Source organism: Crinia signifera, chromosome 4 (genome assembly GCF_055691185.1).
Source record: "Crinia signifera chromosome 4, ASM5569118v1, whole genome shotgun sequence".
Classification (NCBI taxonomy): Eukaryota; Metazoa; Chordata; class Amphibia; order Anura; family Myobatrachidae; genus Crinia; species Crinia signifera.
This window is the reverse complement of record NC_139220.1, coordinates 306,006,726-306,030,072: the sequence shown is the minus strand read 5'-3', so window position 1 is coordinate 306,030,072 and position 23,347 is coordinate 306,006,726. Positions and strand designations below refer to the sequence as shown.

Sequence of the window (23,347 nt, the reverse complement as noted above, 5' to 3'; positions counted from 1 at the left end):
TCCACAGTAATTAATGTACATTTTAGCCCTATTGTTCCCTATGTATGTCTGTATTTCCCAGGACTTTATTCATGTAAGCATTATACCATTGAGACCATTTGCCCGTGGTTACGTCACTGCCTCCAGGTAATGTTCTTAGTAAACTGCGATGGTATCATGAATAAGGGATTTGTGACTATGAAGTTAATTATGGCAGTCTTCCCAAATGTGTATTACTTAAATAATGCAACTGTATATGTGGAGACAAATGGTCTGGCTAGAATGGACCAAATGATTAGATTGGAATGTGTTTATTTTGTGTAGTCTTAGGTTCAGGGATCAAAGGACCTCTTTATAGGCTGTTTAGTAACAGAGACAACAGGTAGTGGCAGAGACATACACTCCCCCCCCCCAAATAACAAGAGCTGAAGGAGAAGAGAGGAGGAAGGAGGTTAGTCGCAGTCTTAAGGTTCAGAGGTATGCTCTACCTGTGTCTTGTGGAACGCCTCATCCTCGCTTCTGTGGAGTTGCCAGTGTTTTGTGGACTTATACAGTTTTCTGCTATCACAGCTGTGTGGATAAGTGATAGTGGAACTGATCTGGGACTGTGACTATACAAGGACTGTCTGTTTGGGCCTGCTACCTGAATATCTTTCTACTCTGCAATTTACCTTTGCCACTGTTTATTGTCTATTTGTGCGTGCTGTGGAAAATAAAACATTCTTCTGGTTTCATCTGCTCGGTGTCTGAGTGATTGAAGAATCCCGTATCTTCACAATCCCTATGGTGGCCTGTTACATCATAGCACTGTATAATGTTTGTTCTATCTTTGTTTCTTAAAATAATGTTGGACAGTCTATACCTATGCTAAACTGAGGCTGCTGGGACATGTAGTAGACTTCAAAAAAAGATTCAGTAAAGGTGTGAGATTCTCATGTGTGCACCAAACACTGCTACAGGTTGAGTATCACTTATCCAAATATCCGTTATCCAAATTATTCCGAAAACCATAGTTTCAAAAATATACTTCTATTTTTTTTCTTTTTTGCTATAAACTTACTGGCTACATCTGTAACTTGTACTACTGGGGAAATAACATGTACCGGGCACAAAATATGTGCAAGGACATGATTGCTTGGCATTCAAATTCAGTGTCTGAGATTGAACACAAACTTTATTTCATGCACAAATAAAATATATTTGTGTGTTTGATGTGTTTATACAGCACAAGTGCAAGAAACATCATTGAAATATAAAAATATTCCAAAATACGGAAAATCCGTTATTCAAAGTTCGGTACTTATGTAATATCTGGGCTCCCGTTTTTCTTATGAGCCCGCGTCCGCTCGCCACACTTCGGGCACGGTGGCTCGCTGCGCTCGCCACACTATATAAAATCAACTCCGTGCGTAGTTGGATAGTAGGGGTATGAAAAAATGGGGTGCATTTAACATGGGAGCCCAGATAATACATAAGTACCCAAAGTTCTTCTGGGCCTGAGCATTTTTTATAAGAATCCTCAACCTGTAATAACTATCAGCATAGGTGTGCGCACATTGAGTCTTATGGGTGCACAGGCACCCCCTAATGCTGTAGCCACCCTTATGAATGCCTCCCTACCAGCAACACCTTTTAACAAAGACTTTTGCTTTTTAGAACCGTACTCCATTGAAAGAAGCGCCCATCAATCAATTATGTGTGTTTTGCATTGTTACTTGTACCAGACCATTGTCATATCACTACATATCATCCATATACTGTAGGTTGTTTACTTTATTTGCATGTATTATTATACTGAGAGCCATTTTATATTGTAGCGTGTACCAATAGATGATGGTAGACACACCTGATTGCCGCTGTTAGACACACCCAATGGGCGGTGTTATACATGCCCAATATGTGGTGCTAGGCACACCCCTTTGACGGTGCACCCCCTAATAAAATGTGCTGTGCATGCCTATGACTATCAGGAATGCATATTGTGTTTTTATTTTGTATCCTCTCTTATAATATAAACACAAATATGCTACATTCCCAGCACCAGAGGTGTTTTGCTACATATACATAAAGAAAATATGATTTTACACCAATTTAAGACCATTTCCATATCACCAATCAATGCCATTAGCAGTGTATTTAAGATCAGGAGAAAGCTAAATATATTTCTAACATTGAAATGGACACTGCTGACTCTCTGCCTGGACAATAGGTGAATGCTAAACACCCTTTGGTGACATAACAGGAGGCCAGAGGCTGCTGTGATCTAATTACAATACAAGGTGTTACCCTGCCAGGGTGTAATTAGCATTTCCCATTGTAGTAAGTGACTTTAGGAATATTTACACCTCATTTACAAGACAAGGAGCTGGGCAGGAGGAGCTGCTGTGGTGAATGACTGTATTCTAATGTTATGTGACCCTAATTTACATGTCACCTCTCAGTGTAAGAATTCCTGCAGTGCATCCTGGGAACTACTGGGGAGAGATGGGGAGGAGTGACTATAAATAGGCTGTATCAGGCCACTGGGAGCTGATGTAGAAGCTGCTGGAGGAGTCACTGGTTGGAGAGCTGGGAGGACAGAGGAGTAAGAGAGAGACAGAGGAAGGATCCCCAGAATAAGGTAATTATATTATACACTAGGTGATTCATCGCGGCCTATGGGCGCTCTTCACACCGTCGTAAGGGGCTGCGCCCCCTTAATTTGTTAACGTTTGTATTGTGAGAATTGTATGAAAGATGCCTGTATTGCAACTTGAGTTATAGGTGAAATGTGTTAAATAGAGAGCATATGATTTGGAAGGGGGTGTGTATTGTTTTGTTTAATTAAAAAGCAGATACAGAGTAAGATGTACATTGATCAAAAAGGGGGGAGGAAAAAAAAGACAGTTGTTTGTGGATGCACTCCTGATCAACAAGGATCGATACTTTTGTTTCAATACATTTTCTTTTTAGGTAAAACCGTGGGGACTCCTGTTGTCTTTATTAGGCAGAAGGGAGCCCATATTAGGAGGAGATGTGTGTCCTGATATGCCACATGGAGTAGTCAGGGGTTGCTCCAAGGTAGGTAGCTCTTAGTTTGGATATATCAAGTAAGGAGCCATTATCATGTGGCTCCTTGCTGGTTAATCGTAGACCCAATTTAGGGTAACGGTGGTGTGGGGTGCGGTGCTCCTGGACTGGATGGGCTGGGTGGCTTTAGTGCGGCATGCCCTTACATTCTATTAACACTTTTCCCTCACTAACACTATCACTATCCTATTTTAATTACATTCATTTATCTCTCTCTTTTTATATAGCTTCGGCTTCCTATCACTAATTATTAACACTTAGTATATCACTGGCATGCCGCACTGGGCTTCCCAGCTTATGATGTTTTTTTGGGGTGCCGCACCCTGCACCTAGATATAGCGCTAGGGACCCCCAATATACAGAGAAGCCGTGACCCGGCTTGGGGGCATAGCATACACCTGCGCAGGTATATGTAACCAATATCTCTGAATTCTATTATCATGTAGTGTTCAAGATTGGTTACTAGCATTGCTCAGTGTGCTGAGGAAAAAATGTCTTGTTTTACTTACCCAGTATTTAACCCCTCCCTCATGCACCTGGGAAATGCTACTGAACTAATTGAGCATCTACCACTATCTGTATGTATATTACTCTGTGCATCAGGTTAGTATATATAAAGTGGCATCTAGGTGGCAGCTCCATCACAGTATCTTACATATTACTCTGTGCAGCAGGTTAGTATATATAAAGGGGCATCTAGGTGGCAGCTCCATCATAGTATCTTACATATTACTCTGTGCATCAAGTTAGTATATATAAAGGGGTATCTAGGTGGCAGCTCCATCATAGTATAAAACATATTACTCTGTGTATCAGGTTAGTATATATAAAGGGGTATCTAGGCGGCAGCTCCATCATAGTATCTTACATATTACTCTGTGTATCAGGTGAGTATATATAAAGGGGCATCTAGGTGGCAGCTCCATCATAGTATATTACATATTACTCTGTGCCTCAGGTTAGTATATATAAAGGGGTATCTAGGCGGCAGCTCCATCATAGTATCTTACATATTACTCTGTGCATCAGGTTAGTATATATAAAGGGGTATCTAGGCGGCAGCTCCATCATAGTATCTTACATATTACTCTGTGTATCAGGTTAGTATATATAAAGGGTTATCTAGGTGACAGCTCCATCATAGTATAAAACATATTACTCTGTGTATCAGGTTAGTATATATAAAGGGGTATCAAGGTGACATCTCCATCATAGTATCTTACATATTACTCTGTGTATCAGGTTAGTATATATAAAGGGTTATCTAGGTGACAGCACCATCATAGTATAAAACATATTACTTTGTGTATCAGGTTAGTATATAAAGGGGTATCTAGGCGGCAGCTCCATCATAGTATCTTACATATTACTCTGTGTATCAGGTGAGTATATATAAAGGGGCATCTAGGCGGCAGCTCCATCATAGTATCTTACATATTACTCTGTGCATCAGGTTAGTATATATAAAGGGGTATCTAGGCGGCAGCTCCATCATAGTATCTTACATATTACTCTGTGCATCAGGTTAGTATATATAAAGGGGTATCTAGGTGACAGCTCCATCATAGTATCTTACATATTACTCTGTGCATCAGGTTAGTATATATAAAGGGGTATCTAGGTGGCAGCTCCATCATAGTATAATACATATAACTCTGTGTATCAGGTTAGTATATATAAAGGGGTATCTAGGTGGCAGCTCCATCATAGTATATTACATATTACTCTGTGCATCAGGTTAGTATATATAAAGGGGTATCTAAGTGGCAGCTACATCATAGTATCTTACATATTACTCTGTGTATCAGGTTAGTATATATATAAAGTGGTATCTAGGTGGCAGCTCCATCATAGTATCTTACATATTACTCTGTGTATCAGGATAGTGTATATATAAAGGGGTATCTAGGTGGAAGCTCCATCATAGTATCTTACATATTACTCTGTGCATCAGGTTAGTATATATAAAGGGGTATCTAGGTGGCAGCTCCATCATAGTATAATACATATTACTCTGTGTATCAGGTTAGTATATATAAAGGGGTATCTAGGTGGCAGCTCCATCATAGTATATTACATATTACTCTGTGCATCAGGTTAGTATATATAAAGGGGTATCTAAGTGGCAGCTACATCATAGTATCTTACATATTACTCTGTGTATCAGGTGAGCATATATAAAGGGGCATCTAGGTGGCAGCTCCATCATAGTATATTACTCAGTGCATCAGGTTAGTATATATAAAGGGGTATCTAGGTGGCAGCTCCATCATAGTATATTACATATTACTCAGTGCATCAGGTTAGTATATATAAAGGGGTATATAGGTGACAGCTTCATCACAGTATATTACATATTACTCTGTGCATCAGGTTAGTATATATAAAGGTGTATCTAGGTGACAGCTCCATCATAGTATCTTACATATTACTCTGTGTATCAGGTTAGTATATATAAAGGGGTATATAGGTGGCAGTTCCATCATAGTATATTACATATTACTCTGTGTATCAGGTTAGTATATATAAAGTGATATCTAGGTGGCAGCTCCATCATAGTATCTTACATATTACTCTGCATCAGGTTAGTATATAAAAAGTGGCATCTAGGTGACAGCTCCATCATAGTATATTACATATTACTCTGTACATCAGGTTAGTATATATAAAGGGGTATCTAGGTGGCAGCTCCATCATAGTATCTTACATATTACTCTGTGTATCAGGTTAGTATATATAAAGGGGTATCTAGGTGACAGCTCCATCATAGTATCTTACATATTACTCTGTACATCAGGTTAGTATATATAAAGGGGTATCTAGGTGGCAGCTCCATAATAGTATCTTACATATTACTCTGTGTATCAGGTTAGTATATATAAAGGGGTATCTAGGTGGCAGCTCCATCATAGTATCTTACATATTACTCTGTGTATCAGGTTAGTATATATAAAGGGGTATCTAGGTGGCAGCTCCATCATAGTATCTTACATATTACTCTGTACATCAGGTTAGTATATATAAAGGGGTATCTAGGTGGCAGCTCCATCATAGTATCTTACATATTACTCTGTGTATCAGGTTAGTATATATAAAGGGGTATCTAGGTGGCAGCTCCATCATAGTATATTACATATTACTCTGTGCATCAGGTTAGTATATATAAAGGGGTATATAAGTGGCAGCTACATCATAGTATCTTACATATTACTCTGTGTATCAGGTGAGCATATATAAAGGGGCATCTAGGTGGCAGCTCCATCATAGTATATTACTCAGTGCATCAGGTTAGTATATATAAAGGGGTATCTAGGTGGCAGCTCCATCATAGTATATTACATATTACTCAGTGCATCAGGTTAGTATATATAAAGGGGTATATAGGTGACAGCTTCATCACAGTATATTACATATTACTCTGTGCATCAGGTTAGTATATATAAAGGTGTATCTAGGTGACAGCTCCATCATAGTATCTTACATATTACTCTGTGTATCAGGTTAGTATATATAAAGGGGTATATAGGTGGCAGTTCCATCATAGTATATTACATATTACTCTATGTATCAGGTTAGTATATATAAAGTGATATCTAGGTGGCAGCTCCATCATAGTATCTTACATATTACTCTGCATCAGGTTAGTATATAAAAAGTGGCATCTAGGTGACAGCTCCATCATAGTATATTACATATTACTCTGTACATCAGGTTAGTATATATAAAGGGGTATCTAGGTGGCAGCTCCATCATAGTATCTTACATATTACTCTGTGTATCAGGTTAGTATATATAAAGGGGTATCTAGGTGACAGCTCCATCATAGTATCTTACATATTACTCTGTACATCAGGTTAGTATATATAAAGGGGTATCTAGGTGGCAGCTCCATAATAGTATCTTACATATTACTCTGTGTATCAGGTTAGTATATATAAAGGGGTATCTAGGTGGCAGCTCCATCATAGTATCTTACATATTACTCTGTGTATCAGGTTAGTATATATAAAGGGGTATCTAGGTGGCAGCTCCATCATAGTATCTTACATATTACTCTGTACATCAGGTTAGTATATATAAAGGGGTATCTAGGTGGCAGCTCCATCATAGTATCTTACATATTACTCTGTGTATCAGGTTAGTATATATAAAGGGGTATCTAAGTGGCAGCTACATCATAGTATATTACATATTACTCTGTGCATCAGGTTAGTATATATAAAGGGGTATCTAGGTGGCAGCTCCATCATAGTATATTACATATTACTCTGTGTATCGGGTTAGTATGTATAAAATGGCATCTAGGTGGCAGCTCCATCATAGTATCTTACATATTACTCTGTGCATCAGGTTAGTGTATATAAAGTGGCATCTAGGTGACAGCTCCATCATAGTATATTACATATTACTCTGTGTATCAGGTTAGTATATATAAAGGGGTATCTAGGTGACAGCTCCATCATAGTATCTTACATATTACTCTGTGCAGCAGGTTAGTATATATAAAGGGGTATCTAGGTGGCAGCTCCATCATTGTATCTTACATATTACTCTGTGCAGCAGGTTAGTATATATATATAGGGGTATCTAGGCGGCAGCTCCATCATAGTATATTACATATTACTCTGTGTATCGGGTCTGTATATACAAAGAGGAATCTAGGTGGCAGCTGCATCATAGATGGTTCTTATCTGAGTCACATACTATGTCTCTATGTATAACCTGCACACACTCAGAGTGTGGAGATTATACAATTCTTGTGGAAACATTAATAGACTGTGTACTATTTTCAGTTTCAGTATTGCTGAAGGATGATAGAAGTCTCTATTACACCTGTCACATAGCACCTTGGACTTGGGTTATTGTTGGTGATGTAAGGACCCGGGTGGAGGTGTGTGAAAGCACCATGGCTTATAACCTGGGTCAACTAAGCTGCCAATTTGAATCAGGTTTTAAGAATGGTAAAACTCACATCACCCTTTGTATAATGGGAGATCTGGGTTTAATGAAAAAGCGCCTGAACTGAGTCGGACCCAGGTTTGCAATCCGATGTCTGACCAGGCTTTGCAAAGTGGTAAATGCTGACTGGATGTAGCAATTTGGCTACATGACTAAATATTAAAACAATGGTAAATGACTACGGTCATAGGGTATATAATTATACATAATGTTCCGTGTATAAAGTAACACTATTAATGTAATAGTCTTTATTTTTCTTCTTTTTAAATATATATATAATTTTTTATTTTATTTTTTTCTTGCAGAACCAATAAGTAACAGGATTTTCAATTGGAAGACATTGTGGAAAGAGACATTGTTCTCTGATCAAGTTATCTACAGACGATATTTCATAATATACTGCTGAAGGAATCACACAAGCTATTCTCATTTTCTGTATAGAGGAAACCTTCTACAGCTTATTTGTTTCTTATCTATTACATGATGAGTCTGACAGGAGAGAGACCACATCTGTGCTCGGAGTGTGACAAACGCTTTACATGTAAATCAGCGCTTCTTATACATCAGAGGAGTCACACAGGAGAGAGACCATTTAGTTGCTCAGAATGCAGCAAATGTTTTACCAGGAAGGAAAATCTAGTTACACATCAGAGGAGTCACACAGGAGAAAAACCATTTAGTTGCTCAGAATGCAGCAAATGTTTTACCAAGAAGGCCGACCTTGTTATACATCAGGGGAGTCACACAGGAGAGAAACCATTCAGTTGCTCAGAATGCAGCAAGTGTTTTACCCGTAAGGATCATCTAGTTACACATCAGAGGAGTCACACAGGAGAGAAACCATTTAGTTGCTCAGAATGTACAAAGAGTTTTGTCCAGAAGGACGCCCTTGTTATACATCAGAGGAGTCACACAGGAGAGAAACCATTTAGTTGCTCAGAATGCAGCAAATGTTTTACCAAGAAGGCCGACCTTGTTATACATCAGGGGAGTCACACAGGAGAGAAACCATTCAGTTGCTCAGAATGCAGCAAGTGTTTTACCCGTAAGGATCATCTAGTTACACATCAGAGGAGTCACACAGGAGAGAAACCATTTACATGCTCTGAATGTACAAAGAGTTTTATCCAGAAGACTGACCTTGTTATACATCAGAGGAGTCACACAGGAGAGAAACCATTTAGTTGCTCAGAATGCAGCAAGTGTTTTACCAGTAAGCCTAATCTAGTTACACATCAGAGGACTCACACAGGAGATAAACCATTTAGTTGCTCAGAATGCAGCAAGTGTTTTATCAGTAAGCGTAATCTAGTTACACATCAGATGAGTCACACAGGAGAGAAACCATTTAAGTGCTCTGAATGTAGCAAGTGTTTTAGCCAGAAGGCCGACCTTGTTATACATCAGAGAAGTCACACAGGAGAGAAACCATTCAGTTGCTCAGAATGCAGCAAGTGTTTTACCCATAAGAATAATCTAGTTACACATCAGAGGACTCACACAGTAGAGAAACTATTTAGTTGCTCAGAATGCAGCAAGTGTTTTACCAGGAAGGATCGTCTAGTTACACATCAGAGGAGTCACACAGGAGAGAAACCATTTAAGTGCTCTGAATGTAGCAAGTGTTATATCCAGAAGACCGACCTTGTTAGACATCAGATGAGTCACACAGGAGAGAAACCATTTAGTTGCTCAGAATGCAGCAAGTGTTTTACCCAGAAGCATCATCTAGTTAGACATCAGATGAGTCACACAGTAGAGAAACTATTTAGTTGCTCAGAATGCAGCAAGTGTTTTACCAGGAAGGAGAATCTAGTTACACACCAGAGGAATCACACTGGACTGAATTGATCATGTGTTTCTCAAGTTCCCTCAATGGGGATGACACAAATGTCTGTGGTGGCAGCTTTTAATGCTGGGCACCTGAGAGAGTAATTAAATTGTTGTTGCATTAGGGCACAAACCTCTGCCGGCACTGATATTTCCATACCTCCCAACATGTCCCTCTCCAGGAGGGACACAATGCTCTGCTTCTGGACTTTCCTCTTATACCCCTTTCAGACATACGGCAAAATCCCAGGATTGTTCACGTGCACGCGCACAATCCCGGGTCCTCTAAAATCCCGGGTCCTGCGCACCTGCAATGGACCTGGTATTTTTAAAAACCCGGGTTTGAACCGGGTCTAAAATCCCGGGTAGTATGTCTGAAAGGGGTATTAATGTATGATTGCCATCACCTGTGGTGAAGCACCTTTCTGATCAATTAACCTGTTCAACACAGGTGCTGGCAATCATACATTATGATGGATGTCCAGAGACAGAGCAGTGTGTCCCTCCTGGAGAGGGTCATGTTGGGAGGTATGAATCATTTCTTCTCGCAGGCTCCTGAGGTGGTGAGCAGAAATGTATGAAAAGTGACCCGTATATGTGCCCAAATAACACTTATTGTTGTGCCCAGAACTTTATATGGGTTTAGCTGCTTTACACTGCTACACTCAGGACCTTATTCTGATCCATACACTCCCCTGCATGTTCGCAATGGGGAGCGATGTGCGACTGTGCATAAACCGTTAAGCACATGTGCAGCTGGTTGGAGCAAGCGGCCATGGCACATTAAATATTCCCCGGCCATTCGCACACAGCACTTTGAGCGCGGGGCGTGGAGCTGCAGCGAGCGGTCAAGCCCATGGGAATGCCCAGAATTTCATGGGCGTTCTCATGAAATCGCAGAGTGTTCCCATAGAAGTTTGTCATTGGTGCAGGGGGCGGGCAGCTGATGTCAGTTGTGTTTCCTGCACAGCCGATGTCCCTGATGTCCGCTGCTTGCCTGCTTTCTGCACAGGGTGCCTGCAGACCTGATCCACAACAGAGGTGTCTTCCGTCTTTGAGCACTGTAGAAATCATTCGATGGTCAGCAACCATCAAATGATTTCCTCCCCGCACGCCAGCTGCGATTGCATGTTTATGCAAAACCTCCATTCGTATGCCTGCAGGGGATCGCAGCATGCGAGGGGCGGGCGGCCATGCGGGCAGCGTTTGATGGACTCGCAAGGCTACGAAATTTGCAGCCTGTTGAGTCAACCAGATTAATGTCCTCAGTCTGTTTGGGCGCAATCAGTGCTATAATAATATAACATTTGAATTATGACTCCCGATCTCCTGTCCCTTTATATGGGACATCGGCTGTGCAGGAAACAATTGAATCCCCCATTATGATTACAAATGAGGACATTTTTATTTTATGAATTTACAAAATGTTTTTTTTTTTTTTTTTAATTGTCTTATTAAAGACACATGTAGTTGATCCTCTGCACCGGTGTCATGTAATAAGCATTGTTTAGGGTGAACCCTTCCTTATAATACCTGCATTTGATATTTATTTGTATACATATGTTGTCCATCTCCTGGCATTTTTCCTTTATTGAATTGTACTGGACTTCCATGTGTGTATGCCATATCTCATCATGTATTCCAATACATAGATAACCAGGGCTATTTTTCAGCAGGCTCCAGCAGGAACTGAGGCCCTTATTCTAGTTCACTCTTTCTGACAAAATATTTCTTAGATGGACAAAACCATGTGCACTGCAGGTGAGGCAGGTATAAAACCCTACCCAAATATAATTCTCTCTGCACAAGTAACACCTGCCTCACCTGCAGTGCACATGGTTTTGTCCATCTAAGAAATATTTTGTCAGAAAGAGTGAACTAGAATAAGGGCCTCAGTTCCTGCTGGAGCCTACTGAAAAATAGCCCTGTATATAACTAACTGTAATAGGGACATTTACATTGCCTCATTTGAGACTGTTTATACTCCAACTATTTATGACTTTACCCTATTGGCTATATTTGCTGTAAAGCTAATTAAATGCAATAAAACAGGAAATTAAATATCAATGGAACTGGTGCAAGTGTCCTAAATAATTTGTATTGGTCATCTCCCCATGGAGCACCGCCCACAGCCCTTCAGGTGTCCAAACTGGTCCTCAATCTGGGTTAGGTGCATACACAAGTGAGATTTCACTTTCTATTCGACCTCTATTTGACCTGTGTCTGGATCTGGATAGTCTTGCCTGCCAAGACTATTTTTCTATTCGATTTCTATTTAAATTGTGCTTGTATAAGCATAATCGAATAGAAAAATAGTGCATATCTCCATACCTCCCAACATGACCCTCTCCAGGAGGGACACAATGCTCTGTTTCTGGACTTTTCTCTTAATTTAAGACTGCCATCACCTGTGGTGAAGCACCTTTCCTATCCATTAACCTGCTTAAAACAGAGCATTGTGTCCCTCCTGGAGAGGGTCATGTTGGGATGTATGTATCTCACCCTGTGAACCCTCAGATCCAGACCCAGATCTAATAGTGGTCTAATAGAAAGTAAATCTCATTGTGTGTATGCACCATTAGAAATTAATACAGCACATGTTTGAAAATGAGACAGTTCGTAATGACTACACCTGCGCACCAGCTGGGTGGTCTGGGAAAGGTGACATGTAGTAATGACTACACCTGTGCACCAGCTTGGTGGTCTGGGAAATGTTACAGTTAGTAATGACTACACCTGTGCACCAGCTGGGTGGTCTGGGAAATGTTACAGTTAGTAATGACCAGAGGCGTAGGGAGGGCGGAGCCACCGGAGCTCATGCTCCAGGCGCCGATTGGTCGAATGGCGCCGCTGGCCTCCGCAAATGATCCTTGCATAAGGAGGATCATAGTAAAATGGTAACGGCGGGCAGCGTGCGCGGTGGCTGCCCTGCCCGGCGCCTGTCTCCTGCTCTGCTCGCCCGGCGGTCCCTGAGCCGGGAGTCGGGCAAGGAGCCGCGAGATACGGCAGGGGACTCTGCAGCCAGTGCTACTCAGGGACGGGGGGGAGACTCCATCCCTGTGCACAGCATACAAGCTTCCCCAGCAGCCCTGAGCGCACAGGTCCAGCGGCCAGGTGTCAGCCCCAGGAGTGCGGGGTGTCAGCGGCCAGGTGTCAGCCCCGGCCCCCGCCTACCATTACCAGCAGCCATTGAGGGCCCCTGGGGAGAAGCATCCCACCTATGCTCTCTACCCACCACCTGCGGAAAATGTCCAGGCTGCAGCCCAGATCAAGCAGTGAGCAGGACTGATTGAGGCCCTGGGGACTATATGCACCACCGTCAGGAGAATCTCCAACCCAAGGACATGGAAGGTACCTTTACCTCCCTCTCTCTCTCGCTCCCCTCCCACCCAATCCCTCTCTGCCAGCTTCACTGTCATCCATCTCTCTTTGCCTGACCCCCCCCCCCCTCTCCCTCTGCCTGACCCCTCTGTCACCCTTCTCTTTGCCTGACCCTCCTCTCTCTCTGCCTGACCCAACTGTCACCCAATCCCTCTCTGCCAGGCCCCACTGTCACCCATATCTCTTTACATGTCCCCTCTCTTTCTGCCAGACCCCACTGTCACCCTTCATTCTTTGCATGACCCTCACTCTCTCTATGCTAACCCCATCTCCCACCCAATCCCTCTCTGCCTGACCCCACTGTCACCCATCTCTCTTTTCCTGACCCCTCTCTCTCTCTCTCTCTGCCTAACCCCCCCTCTCTCTCTCTGCCTAACCCCCCTCACTCCATCCCATGATCCTGCCTGACCCCCCTCTCTCACTCTCTCATGTAACCCCCTCTCTCCGCATGACCTACCCTCTCTCTTTGTAACTGACCCTTCTCTCTCTTGCCTTTTAAATCATCTCACCCCCTACTCTCTATCCCTGACAGATTCCGTTACAGCGTCTTATATAGCACAGTAGATTCCGTTACAGCGTCTTATATAGCGCAGCAGATTCCGTTACAGTGTCTTATATAGCGCAGCAGATTCCGTTACAGCGTCTTATATAGCGCAGCAGATTCCGTTACAGTGTCTTATAAAGTGTCTTATTTTTTAAGTTTCTTCTTTTCAAATGTAATTATGCCAACACATGTTAGCCACGCCCCCAATTCATTACCGGGGGGGGGGTGCGAAATATGTCCTTGCTCCGGGCGCCATGGCACCTAGCTACACCGCTGGTAATGACTATAGCTGTGCTAAAGCTGGGTGGTCTGTAAAATGTAGTAGTAGTAGTTTGTTTATTTATAAGGCACCACAAAGCACATAGCAAACAAAAAAAAAATTACAAGGTAACGTACAGGGTGTGTTGATAAAATACAGCATAAATAGGGGTATAGCTGGTAGAACTAAAATCAGCATCAGTTCTGAAGTAGGTGTCAAAATTGTCGAGGAGACAGAAGATGAAGTAGAGGAAGGGAAGAACAGGGCAGGAGCGCTGGTAAGGTAAAGAGGTAGGGTGAGTACGTGAGGAAGGAGGGCCCTACTCATAAGAGATAACAGGCTAAAATGAGGTGGGTGGACAAATGAAAAACAATAGGATAAGTGGGAATGGATGGAGGGGTAGGGTAGGCAGGATAGGAGGAGTGAAAGAGGTTAAGAGGAGGAGGGATAGGCTAATCAGAAGAAGTGGGTTTTGAGGGAGTGCTTGAAGGAAGTAAGAGAATCAGAAAGCCTGATGGGTGGCAGGAGGTTGTTCCAGTGCAGGGGGGCAGCGCGAGAGAAGTCTTCAGGAAGTTTCAGGAAGCGTTGGGTCATCCAGGCTGAGATGGCTGTGAGGCATTCAGAGGCCTTGGACAGGAGTGATGGGGATAGGTCGGGGGAGGAGAGATAGATTAGGGTATCATCAGCATAAAGGTGGTAATTGAAATCGTAGGAGCTGATGAGGGTGCCCAGAGAGGTGGTGTAGAGGGAGAAGAGAAGAGGGCCAAGGACTGACCCTTGGGGAACACCGACTGGCTGCGGGGTAGTAGGAGAGGTGGAGCTCGGAGTGGAGATGGAGAAGGAATGATCGGAGAGGTATGAGGTGAACCAGGAGAAGACCATGCCAGTGATTTCAAAGGAGCGCAGGCTGTTGAGCAGGAGAGGGGAGGTCAACAGAGTCAAAGGTAGCTGACAGATCAAGCTGGATAATAATAGAGATGGCTGAGATGGCTGTGAGGCATTTGGAGGCCTTGGACAGGAGTGAAGGGGATAGGTCAGGGGAGGAGAGATAGATTATGGTATCATCAGCATAAAGGTGGTAATGGAAGCTGTAGGAGCTGATGAGGGTGCCCAAAGAGGTGGTGTAGAGGGAGAAGAGGAGAGGGCCAAGGACTGACCCTGTGCACCAGCTGGGTAGTCTGTAAAATGAGACAGTTATTTTTGACTACACCTGTGCACCATCTGGGTGGTCTGGAAAGTAAACTGTTGCTAGATCTTGAGGACCAGTTTGGCCAGCCCTGACCTACACAATGGTGAAAACCGTATAGCAATCAGATCAATGATTTCAGAGTTTTTTGCAATCCCTTAAAAAAATTCTCATTTATAAAATGATAGACAGTTAGATTAAAAATATGTCCAGTCACTGATTTATAATCTAAATAAATAATAATTATAAAAATTATTCCAGGTTCTAGGGACCGTTATTCATTTTTATTGGTTTAATGAAACATAAAAAATGGGGAATAAGGTACAGAAAGGAAAAGAAGGAAATAAGCTGGGGGATAGCTCACTTATAGGTAGAAGCAGACACATGTCTACAATACTACAACAAGTAACCAGCACTTAAAATTACAAAACAATATCCAAAATAAGAAGAAAGAACCGATAAAATGAGGAAATATATAGAAAATAATACAAATAATAATAATTTTATTTATATAGCACTTTCCTCCCATAGGTCTCAAAGTTGCTTAAAATACATAAAAAACATGGTACATTGAACAAAGTCAATAGAATTGCAGGAAGTTGAAAAACAAAGATAGTTGATGACTCAATGTGGAGAGCACAATAAGCATACTGCGGGGTTGGTGCAGACATTGGGCCATATTCAATGTGAATACCAGCGACGTGCAGCAAATCCTGTTTAGGATTCGCTGCACATTCGCCACTGCCCGCCACGTTCCAGAGCCTCGACGGCTCCGGTATTCAACGAGTCAGCGGCTCACTGCCCCTGATTGGCGAATTTGTGCTCCTGCGGCGATGCCGCAGGGAGCCTTAGGACGGTGGCAGGGAGGGAGATGGAAGTCTCTCTGCCTGCCCCAGAGCGTATGTGGGGGGGAGGTGGGCTCCCCAGGTGCCAGGCAGCACAGGCTGCCCCCCGGGGGTGCCAGCAGGGGACCGGGTATATTCACTACACCCGATAACGATCGGGTGCAGTGAATATATGAATATCTAATGAGCGGCTCGGCTCCGGCGCCCCCTGCTGGCTGCTGTGTAAAAAAATAGAATTCACAAAGAAAGAAAGAATGTCCTTAGTAAGGTGCACCTCAAAGAAAATATAAAATTTAACTTTTATTAATTCATAATTAAAAGGCTGCAAAATTTATTAAAAATAACATAAGACATAACATGGGTGGGGAACACACAATGTTTAAAAATAACTATGGTGGCAGGCAGGAATGGCTATCCAATGTTAATATCAAATTGATTAATGCAGGCTACCTACATCCATGGAATTGTCGCGCAAATAGAGATTAGATCGCGACACTACTCATGGAGTGTTATACATATATGGTGCCTGATAGGAGTGGGTTAAATAGCCTCTTATGACTCCAATGTGCCAATGTAATGAGTGAATTGACCCGTCCTAAATAAATGCCATCGGGTCTATATATTCAGCCCGGGCAATTTATAAGGACACCTGGGTTATTATCATGGGAGTGGGTGTACTGTATATAAGACACCTCTAATAACTCCTATAAGTCCCTATGACTGCTGGTATGTATGTCTCTGGAATAATCCCCCAGCTGGCTGGTAGAACAGGGAAGTGACAGAGCCTCCGTAGTATTGCTGGGTATCCCACTAGGACAATACTCTAGGGAGTCTCAACCCAGGGAGGAACTGATCTCTTTCAGTGTGTGCACCAGTCTGTCTCACTCTCAGCCAGCGCTCAGTAGAACTGGCATATATGGGTCCAGATCAGCAATCACAGAGATGGTAGTGAGAGAATTTACCCGTCCTAAATAAATGCCATCGGGTCTATATACTCAGCCCGGGCAATTTATAAGAACACCTGGGTTAATATCATGGGAGTGGGTGTACTATATATAGGACACCTCTAATAACTCCTATCAGACCATGTGACTGCTGATAAGTATGTCTCTGGAATAATACCCCAGCTGGCCGATAGAACAGAGGAGTAATAGAACCTCCTTAATGTTACTGGGTATCCCTCTAGGTCAATACTCTAGGGCAGGGATGGGGAACCTTCGGCTCTCCAGATGTGGTTGAACTACACATCCCAGCATGCCCTGCAACAGTTTCAGTATGGCCAAATAGCAAAACTGTTGCAGTGCATGCTGGGATGTGTAGTTCAACCACATCTGGAGAGCCGAAGGTTCCCCATCCCTGCTCTAGGGGATCACAACCCAGGGAGGAACTGATCTCTTTCAGGTATATGTACCAGTCTGTCTCACACTCAGCCAGCGCATAGTTAGACTAGCGTATATGGGTCCAGATCAGCAATCACAGGGATAGTCACCCAATTAGGCACAACAATAATCAAAATACATTTGTAAGAAAAATAATAAACATGGAGCCAACTGCCTGCGCACCGCTAGCCGGCACGCGCTTCGCAGATTAGCTTCCTCAGGGCCTACGGAGGCTCTGTCACTTCCCTGTTCTACAAGCCAGCTGGGGGATTATTCCAGAGACATACATACCAGCAGTCATAGGGACTTATAGGAGTTATTAGAGGTGTCTTATATACAGTACACCCACTCCCATGATAATAACCCAGGTGTCCTTATAAATTGCCCGGGCTGAATATATAGACCCGATGGCATTTATTTAGGACGGGTCAATTCACTCATTACATTGGCACATTGGAGTCATAAGAGGCTATTTAACCCACTCCTATCAGGCACCATATATGTATAACACTCCATGAGTAGTGTCGCAATCTAATCTCTATTTGCACGACAATTCCATGGATGTAGGTAGCCTGCATTAATCAATTTGATATTAACATTGGATAGCCATTCCTGCCTGCCACCATAGTTCTTTTTAAACATTGTGTGTTCCCCACCCATGTTATGTCTTATGTTATTTTTAATAAATTTCGCAGCCTTTTAATTATGAATTAATAAAAGTTAAATTTTATATTTTCTTTGAGGTGCACCTTACTAAGGACATTCTTTCTTTCTTTGTGAATTCTGTCCGTCATCGTCGTGTCCATAGGTAGCACACCCCTAACAGTCTTATACATTATTCAAGACCATACGTACTAAGGGGTCCGGACCATCATCCATTATCTTGTGCGACTGACACAACCCATTCCCTTTGTAAAAAAAAAAAAAAATATATATATATATATATATTTTTTTTTTATTAAATATATATTTATGTGCTGTAAGCACATGAATACAAATAGCATGCCCCTCCTCAGAATAAAATTCCTGATTTTTTTACACCAAATGTAAAAATCAAAACACTTTATTTTAAAAGTTCACATTCCACTTCACCATAAAAAGATAGCGATTTCTACTCGGTGAATCATGGCGAAAAAAACCTTGAAATGTATTCGCCATCTGCTCATTGAATAGGGTGATTCACCGTTTTTGTCAAAAATTCGCCAAACAGCACAAATTCACCATAAAAACATGGCGAATCAGGCTCATTGAATACCGTCCATTGTGGTAATAACTTCTACGGGTTATATATACATGAATAACCATAATAAGATAAGATGGGACTGGCACCACTGTCACTTACTATCAGGTGCAATAAGTACACAGTTATTATAATGTATGGTCTAGTATTCTAAAATTCTGTCCAGGGAAACCATCGGATGAGACGATTGGAGGATGAAGAGGAGGGCGGGACACCGGCTGTTTCATAGTCATAATGATATTGGACGTTTTATTTGATTTAGAAATAGCTGGGACTTGTGGAGATCGCCAACTCTATGCAATTAGGATTTTTGTAGCAATGAATATATGACTCATAAAGTACAGTCTTTGGGGGTTATTCAAACCTGATCGCTGCTGTGCAAATTGGCATGGCAAATGAATATGCATGCGTACGGAGCATAGTATTCATACGCAAGGCCAAACAGTGGCAAAATTCTACTATTTATTTAATCCCAGACTGGCCGCTGTTTGATTAATAAGAAGACGGCATTTGGGGATAGTAACTGGCCGTTATCTGGTAGTTTTGTTTGTAGGGGAGAGGGGAAAATGGGAAAAAAATAAGTGCACAAGCGTAGAAGATCTGATAATAATTACATACAAGTATGTTGGTCCACAGATAATGACAATATAAATAAAATGTTGCATTTTATTAGGCAGGTAATGTGTGGAGGTGCTCCCATGAGAGTGAGATTAGTTAGAACAGAGAAAGAGAAAAAGGACTCTCTTTTTGTTGGGGCAATCTTTTGAATGATTAATTGAATTAATTTAGAGATTGGTATACTGGGGGTTGTGCATCTAGGGGAAGACTCCACCTATATGCGTAGAAGTAAGGGTGTTGTGGGCTAGTGCCCCTTGTTGTTTTATTAAAATTTAACTTTTAATAACTCAAAAATCTAAAAGAAGGTCTCAATTGGACTCACACACACAAAAAAAGACACACATAAAACATTGAATATATATATACAAGAAAAACCAAAGCCGGATATGATTTTTCTGGCTATACAATTAGGTACTACTGTCACTGTGGAAATAGTGACAGCTTCTCACTACATACTCAGGTGTGTGAGGAATCAATAAATCGCAGCGCTGTTGTTAATCACTAAGTACAGTGTTTACAATGAAGACATTGTTGCTGACAAGTAGTGCATAGCCAGTTTTTTTTTTTTTTTTCAAAGTAAGCTCAGATGTCCTGGATATCAATTAACACAGTTGCTGACAATTAGTGCATAGGCAATTTTTTTCTCAGTCAGCTCAGGTGTCCTGGATATCAATTAATGGTATCACTATTGTTAATCACTATGTACATCATTTATAGTAAAGACACTTGATAAGCATTTCATAAGCAGTGTATAGAGTAATTTACATGTTTATCTTTTACTATCACTGTAGAGGATGTGATAGTTTTTTCAAAGTAATTTCCAACATGTATAAAATCTCTGAATTGCAACACTGTTGTCTGTTGCTGGATACAGATTTAGTAACAAAGGCACAATTGCTAACAGACAGTGCAATCTTGGTTTTTCCTCGTTGTCTGGTAGCCAGCGAGTTTTTAAATCAAATAACAAAGTTTAATAGGTTAATTACAACCAGTAATTATATTGTGACAAACCGCAGCAATCTCAACAGTTGTGGAGAATTGTTATAGTATAATATATAAGATTTGAACAGAGAATGCCATGTCATTAAGGTTAGGGGTAACCGTCTCCCCTAAAGATGCGTACACACGGGGGCGATTTAGGGCAAAATCGCGGGAAATATGGTCGCTGAGCGACCATATTGCCTGCAATGGGAGTGTGCACCGGCTATATATGGCCGGGTGCGCGCTCCCTTTTTTGCCCCTGTGGTGATCGCTGGTTGCAGGAGCTTGCAGAGGTTGCTTTTCATCAGCGACTATATCTGGTCGCTGATGCTAAGGAGACACTGGGCAATATATTGCTGAGCAAAATATTGCTAGCAATATATTGCTCAGCAATATATCACCCCCCGTGTGTACGGGGCTTTAGTGATAGTAAGGACTTGTGTGAAGAAAACGTCTCCCAAATATGATATTCTGCCCAGATTACTAATGCTCCGCTTTATATACCACAGTAAACAGTGATAGTCATTAGATGGTCAAAAAAGGTCACCCTTTATATTTCAGGCCTAAGTCATCCACTGCCAGCTGCCATCAATAGATATGGGCTGGTGGGTATTGTGGGCAAGCTTGTTTGGTTTTATGGTATTAACAATTTAGGGATATAATACAGATGCTGTGATCTGCTGTGATCTGCTGTCTCGGTATTGGTGTAGGGCACCCTGTTGTTTAATAACAGTACAGGGATTGCTCTAAAAGCCACTGGTGAGATGAGAGTTACAGCGAGTGTGCAGTAAAAGTTTTAGATAGGTAGAAGTAAAGAGCAGTCTTACCGCTGTATCTGGTTGCGCTGGTGGGTGGTGAGAGGCACCAAACGGGAGTAGAGGACAGCTGTATGAGGCCCCATGCATCAAGCGGTGGAAGTGCTGTGGAAAAACCAAGATTGCACTGTCTGTTAGCAATTGTGCCTTTGTTACTAAATTTGTATCCAGCAACAGACAACAGTGTTGCAATTCAGAGATTTTATACATGTTTGAAATTACTTTGAAAAAACTATCACATCCTCTACAGTGATAGTAAAAGATAAACATATAAATTACTCTATACACTGCTTATGAAATGCTTATCAAGTGTCTTTACTATAAATGATGTACATAGTGATTAACAATAGTGATACCATTAATTGATATCCAGGACACCTGAGCTGACTGAGAAAAAATTGCCTATGCACTAATTGTCAGCAACAATGTCTTCATTGTAAACACTGTACTTAGTGATTAACAACAGCGCTGCGATTTATTGATTCCTCACACACCTGAGTATGTAGTGAGAAGCTGTCACTATTTCCACAGTGACAGTAGTACCTAATTGTATAGCCAGAAAAATCATATCCGGCTTTGGTTTTTCTTGTATATATATATTCAATGTTTTATGTGTGTCTTTTTAGATTTTTGAGTTATTAAAAGTTGAATTTTAATAAAACAACAAGGCCAATCAGTATAATGATCTTTAATTTCAAAAGGTATAAACAAAAAACAAAATGCAAGGGTAATTTTGCAATGATGACAGGTATATCAGGACCATAATGCAAGGATAATTTTGCAATAATGACAGGTATACTTGATATCAGGACCAAAATCATGCAGTATAAGCCGGGGAATGAAAACAAAGATACCTCACCCTGGATTGGGGTTGCGGTGGGCTATTACTTGCGTTCAAGTCTGCGGCACCACCGCAGGCGGCTTGAGGTGTCTGGTTCCCGGTCACAAAGTGCTAGTGCATGCAAGGTGCTGAGTCCATAAAGTGCATCAGTGTCCAAAAGTGCAACGCGTTTCGGAGAGGTCCACTCTCCTTCCTCAGGCTGAATGATGTGCCTGTTAGCTCATGGTAATATTTATACCACTCTCCTGATGCTCTAAATTGAATGACAGCCAATCTGGGCGTCCGTTCGGTTCGCGCCCCCGGAAGTGCTCTGCGTTCCAGGCCGCACTTCCGGGTTTGCGTTCCAAACGTCGCTCCGTGGCTTCCGGTTTCGGCGCTGATCTATGTTACAGCAAAAAACTTCTTAGAAGAATCTTCCATCCCCGAAATATCGGCTTTTTGTATTCCCAGACTTGTCTTTCTAATCTGGCTTCCCGGGTCTCTTTATTTCGATGTTGTTAATGAACTTCTTTCTTTTGTTCATCAGGATTCCCCGGCGGCCATCTTTGTTGAGGGATATACGATGGGCAAATCTTGCACAAGTTATAATATTCTAAGGGAACACGTCACTCTCCTCACAATACCTACTATACTGTACTTTGTATTCCAGTAAAGTCCATCCCTATTTACCGGGAGAGTGGTGTGTCCCTTACCATCATTCCTTGTATTTTTCCATAGGAACATGTAAAAATGAAAAAATATTTGCAATTAATATACAGTTTAAAATATATGATAAAATTTAGAAATATATAGATAAATAGTTTAAAATATATCAATAAAATGAATTAATCTAAAAACCATTTAAGCTCGAAATCTACATTGTGTCCATTTGGTGACAGTGTATTAAGAATAAAAATCCACTTCATTTCACTCTTAGCTAATTTTGCTTCAAAGTCTCTGTTCTTCCAATGAGGGAAGATTTGTTGGATTCCTATGAATCTTTTAATCGCTCCCTCACATTTATTATGGTATTTACAGACCCAACATAAGATAAATCAATTCATAACGTGTAACTCTAGAAACGTCATCTATCTTCTTGAATGCGAATGTGGAAAATTATATATAGGAAAAACTAAACGGAATTTAAAGCTGCGATCAGCAAAACACATATATAATATCCGCAAGGGACTTATTTCGCATCCATTGTCAGACCACTTCTGTAAATCTATATAATAAGTTGAAGAGTCTGTGTGCGTGCGTGCGTGTGTGCGTGTGTGTGTGTGTGCGTGTCCGTTGCATTGCAGACACACCGTGGCACTCCGAGCCACCAAATTCTGCAACAAGATACCTCTGTACCCGGTGGTGTGCACCTCGAAGCCGTTTTTGGGAAATTTCACTTAGAAATTAAAAAAACACCAAGTTTTAATTTGCCTTAATTGATG

The 23,347-nt window shown here is 41.6% G+C and overlaps 1 protein-coding gene across 1 annotated transcript in view; it reads left to right on the top strand.

Annotated features, from left to right (window-relative positions):
- Positions 1–23,347, top strand: part of LOC146073306 (uncharacterized) — a 146,451-nt gene that overhangs the window by 14,651 nt on the left and 108,453 nt on the right. The window contains exon 2 of the mRNA XM_083180484.1: positions 8,634–9,510. Coding sequence (XP_083036610.1) covers positions 8,634–9,510 — 877 coding nt within the window. The remainder of the gene's footprint in view (positions 1–8,633; positions 9,511–23,347) is intronic.